Source organism: Sycon ciliatum, chromosome 1 (genome assembly GCF_964019385.1).
Source record: "Sycon ciliatum chromosome 1, ocSycCili1.1, whole genome shotgun sequence".
Classification (NCBI taxonomy): domain Eukaryota; kingdom Metazoa; phylum Porifera; class Calcarea; order Leucosolenida; family Sycettidae; genus Sycon; species Sycon ciliatum.
Window position 1 is genome coordinate 52,431,828 of NC_088643.1, and position 5,021 is coordinate 52,436,848.

General features: G+C 44.9%; 1 protein-coding gene across 1 annotated transcript; it reads left to right on the top strand.

The window, feature by feature from the left end:
* The first annotated feature begins 2,344 nt into the window (after nucleotides 1-2,344).
* Nucleotides 2,345-3,899, top strand: LOC135830987 (zinc finger protein 37 homolog). Its single transcript, XM_065343231.1, is given in 1 exon segment — nucleotides 2,345-3,899. A coding segment is annotated over 1 exon segment (990 nt). The 5' UTR covers nucleotides 2,345-2,402; the 3' UTR covers nucleotides 3,393-3,899.
* Nucleotides 3,900-5,021: the final 1,122 nt, after the last annotated feature.

The following is a 5,021-nucleotide window of genomic DNA, read 5'->3' on the forward strand; positions in this document are numbered from 1 at the left end:
GTACCTTCTATAACCTTATCCAAGTTGGCCTGCATGCACTCTCGTGCTCACCTTTTCTCTACGCTCCGTTGGCCTGGGTAGCAAGTAAATCGGCTCTTGTTTGGAATTATTTACCAGACGACCTGAAGTCCTGCACTACTATCGCAGATTTCCGCGTCAAATTGGCTATTTGGGTAAAAGACAGCTTAACTCTTATTCATTGTTGTGATTTGCTTTCAAGCAATGTGCATAATCAGTAAATTGATGTTGCTGTTTTTGTTTTGTTGTTTTTTTTGTTTCCCGTTCTCGGGACCTTCTATTCGATACTCTTTGTAGTTGTACTTCTGTACTGTTGAGCTATCCGAATTCAAATAAAAACAAAAAGAAAAGAAAAAGCTAGCTACTTCCGCGCCCATAATTGCCATAGCTACCCAGGCCCTTTATCTTGCCGTTCACACTTGATCTCTACCTCTTGTCTCTCTCTTCCATAATTTTGTCGTTTCGTTCGTCTTTGTCTCAGTCTCTTCGTCTCCCCAATAAAATGTTGTTCGACCTAACCTGTTCCCGTTGTCCGTTGTTATGTCTTGAGAAGATGTCGTCGTCTTTTTCGTACTCAACAGTTATGTAAAGAGGTCAACGCGGGCTCGCAGCTCATGCGATAACATTAGGGACCTTTAGCACCACGTTGTTCACTACGTAAGCCTGACGTAGGCCCTTGTCCGGGTTCGGGGTCACGTCGCGACGTAGGATGTACGTTCATCAGGCAACGTTTTCGACGTAGAAAAGGCCTTTTGTACGTTGTGGCAGGACGTAGGAATTTGCCTTTGCACTTTGCACCAAGAGGGCAAGAGTTCAAATAACGTCGATGTGTTTATGTTGTAGCAAGAGTTCATTTTAGTTATGAACTCTTGGTTGTAGTTTTTGTTTTGTAACCTACGAGGTACGATCGATTGAGAGGCACTAGGCGTAATTTTATTCTTTGCTATCTTTGTTTTGTGTTTCCGGTATCCTCTTCTCCGAGCAAAATTTGTTTCGGTATGGCTGCGGAGGACACGCAGACTAAGGCTGTGTGCCAGAAGTTTCGTTTTGGAACCAAGGAGGACATCAATTTGTTGAAAGAAGCAGTGGCAGCGTCGAGCGAAAAGCCCTTCTCTCGTGGCTCGCCTGCCTGGAACACTGTACTCCTGAATTTGACAACCAACTACGACGCCAAATGGAAACCGGTAGTTTCGTCCATCACGCATGTCATGTACAGCTCAAAATCTCGAGCATCCTGAAATCTGGCAGCCATCAACAATCATCGACTGCCCAGAAACGCTGTGTTTGCAACTTACTAGGTAAACTGCATAAGGTGCTCTACACGCGCTCTCTCTCTTTCTCTTTCTCTCTCCTTGAAGGAAATCAACTAATTTTCGAAGTACATGTATATGTACAGGAGTTTACTAAAAAAGTCTTTTCTTCAAGTCTTTTCTTCCACATTTCCCGCTAGGAACTTTGAAATCAAGCGCGCCATTCTGCTCTGTTCCTGTGGCAACGACGTCGATCCATAATCACGTCTTGCTAAAGGCTAGCCAAGTATGCAAAACACGTATCGCGCACCCCGATCGACGTGATCAAGTACGTCAAAAGGCCTACGTTGTAACGTGGTGCTAAAGGTCCCTATTGATCGACACTGACGGATGGTACTGTTGTTCTACAACTAACTGGCTATCAGCTCTAGCGCATCTTGGATACGCACCCCAACAGCCTGCCAACTTGGAAGGTTCTAAGGTACATCTATTATGATAACATAGGAGGGGAAGGTGTTGTTAGTGGATACTATAGCGTAACTTGTAGTTCCTTGGTCCCTTTTTCTATTCCATCAATTTATTCTTGGCTCTGAATCCGAGTCAATCCTAACACTACCGGTACCACAGTGCATGCATGCCTCTCCATGCATCCGCTAATTTCTATTACACTGGACAGCTTCGCAGTTTTAGCCCAAATCACAACTTCTCTTAACCTGAAATCCTTACCCTATCTAAGATGATTTGCTACATTTGTCACCTTTTTTTTCTTCCTGACACACCAACACCTATTTCCAGTCCGCACTTATCTCCTTTTGATCGGTTATCCTGGCCTCTTTGTAGTTGTACATTGTACTGTTGAGCCAGTGAAGTAAAATAAATTCAATACAATACAATACAGTACACTCTGATCATTTCCTTTTTCTCACCTGCATCGACCCGCAACACTTACCCTGCCAACTCCTCGCGGCACCACTGACTGTTAGATATGTCCACCTTCACAGTTTCACCTTTTCTCAGCACCATCAACTGCCTATTTCCTCAAGCCACTACAAAGAATTCTGCATATTCACTGCAACTAGTGTTCAGAACCTCTTGATTCTGGTTATATTCCGACTTCGGTCCGTAGTCTCTGCCATGGACAATAGCAGTGCAGGCAGGAATAGCCATCCTTCCTTTGATCAACCCAGTCAGAGTGATGGAGCAGCAAGCAGCTACACTCACAACGCTTCGGTTCAACAGGACCAATCACACAGCTCAGAAACAGGACGACAACGTCTCCAGCCGCATCATATTCCAAGTTTACCTGGAATGCCACAAAGTCGTCATGAGCTCAGGGAGCCACTACCACAAAGCACCTTACTTGGTCAGCTACCGTCACTGAAAGAACCTGATAACTCAGCGACACCATTTCCCTTCCGCCCACTCCTTGAGCCCAACCTACCCAACAGCTTGGGTGATGCAACAATCTCGCCGTCATCGTCACAAGTCTCTACCGGCACGGGATGCATTGCAAATACAGGATTACCTCATGATGTGTTAGCCTCTTCGAGTGGAAGTAATGTGTTGCTATCACCATCACCAGCAAGAGACCCGCAACGAGAACAACAACATCTCCATACGCCGCAACTCCGGAGCTCACCGGAAATGCTACCAAATCAACACGACCTCAACGAGCCACTACCACAGAGTAACTTACTTGGACTGCAGCTGTCGACTAAAGAACCTGCAAAATCTGCCAAAGCCAAACTAGTCTGCCCGGAATGCAAAAGGAGTTGCTCATATCCGTCGGACCTGAAAAGACACATGAGAGTGCACACCGGTGAAAAGCCATATCGTTGCACAGATTGTGGACAAGCCTTCTCGCGGAAGAGTGATCTAACTGTACACATCCGAAAACACGCTGGGGAGAAGCCATAATATCATTGCGACAGATGCAAAAAACGTTTTTCTGACCCATCAGTACTAACCGTCCACAAGAGAACACACACAGGTGAGAAACCGTATAAGTGTACAATCCCGGGCTGTGAACAGGCATTCTCACAGTCCTCCAGCCGCAACCTGCATGTGCTTCGCCACAAGGCGAATGTCAAGAAGCAAACCCAACCTGCCAGTGGATGCAACTAAACAGGCACTGCTCTATTGGACCAGCATCTCCAGTTGAAACACGACAATGTCGGTAGGAGCACCAAATCAGAAGATAACAGCGCCAGGAAATGATGTTATAGGGTGTACGTTTTTGGAAACATGATTTCTGTGTTGGCGTGCAATGTGTGGAATTTGAGCAATAGAATGATCTGACAAGTGTGTGTGTGTGTACAAGTAGTATCCTGGACTAAACTGCATTTGCTGCTGCACCCATCCTAACACCCTCCGCTATCAACACCCTCACGTCTTTGATATATATATTATTGCAAAACAGTATATGTACAGGGTACTATATTGGTTTTTGGAATGTTCGATTTAATTCTCCCTGTCTCCTGCCTCGCGTTTAGTTTTTAGTCGCATTCTTGGTTTGCCGAGTTTTGCTACAATGTTACCTTGTTGGTTTGTGGCTTTTCTCTTTTGCTGTGTTTCCTGTTGCTACATGTTGCTGTTGTGTATGTGGAACGTTTTGGTCGTTTATTCCATGTACTCGTTTTGGATTTGTGAATTCAAAAAGGTAAACAAACAAAGAAACAGGGAAAAGTTTGATGCTCCCTACATGGGAGCTCGCGGTTTTCCTGCGGACTTGAATTCTCACTACAAACAAACAACATCAAAATTTATTTGTGGAATGTCGTCAAAGGGGGCAGGTGTTGTAGAACGATGTATTTCCTATCTCTATGATTATATTTCTCAAACTGCCAGCAATGGTCTAACACTGAGGAAGACAACATATCCAGTCGCCACATATTTCAAGGTTACTTGCCATACCACCAAGACGACAAGTACAAGTGGCGAGCACAAAGTTGCGAAAGTTCGTGCAAAATTTATCACTTCATGATGTAGAGCAAAGGTTTGCACGCATTCTCGTTTTTTAAGAACCTCTCTAATCTAACCCAGCGTCATGTCGAGAGTAATACCTCAACTCTTCAGGTAGAAAACAGCACAGATTGGCAGATAACCATGCCCGTGAGTGCTGACATACCCTAAAACAGGAGATGCGTTCAGCGATAACTATGGCAAGAAGCAAGCGAACGACACCTCGAAGAGTTTGTTTATCATGATGGCTACCCCCCCCCCCCCCCTCCCCAAATGACAAGCTACACAATGCTGCATGCACAAACGCATTGCACACGTGAATCTCTATTCTACTTTCAATCACAGCCTTTCAATTTTCGCCTAGATTACCACTTCTCACCCGCCTTCAGCTGATGGCAGACTAATACAGCACACCATCACACTGACTCACATATCCTATCGAGCATGACTTGCCACATTCGCAACGTCTATCTTCCACGCACACCGACACCTTTGGTTAGACTACACACCTACAGTGCATTTCAAAACTATAGACGCGTAGGGTTTTGCTGGAACGTTTTGAGAATAGTTTTCGGAATATTGCTCAGGATCGCTCCACAATTACTCTCATATAGTTTCTAAAGGATTGGATAACAGACGCCCAATTTGGAAAAAATTATGCACAAAGTGATCACAGATTTTATGTGGTATAGATGCTGGCATAACGGTTTTTGCCTAGGTACGCGTCTATAGTTTTGAAATGGACTGTACACCCCTAACAATTTCCCATTTCTCACCTGTATCGACCCGCAG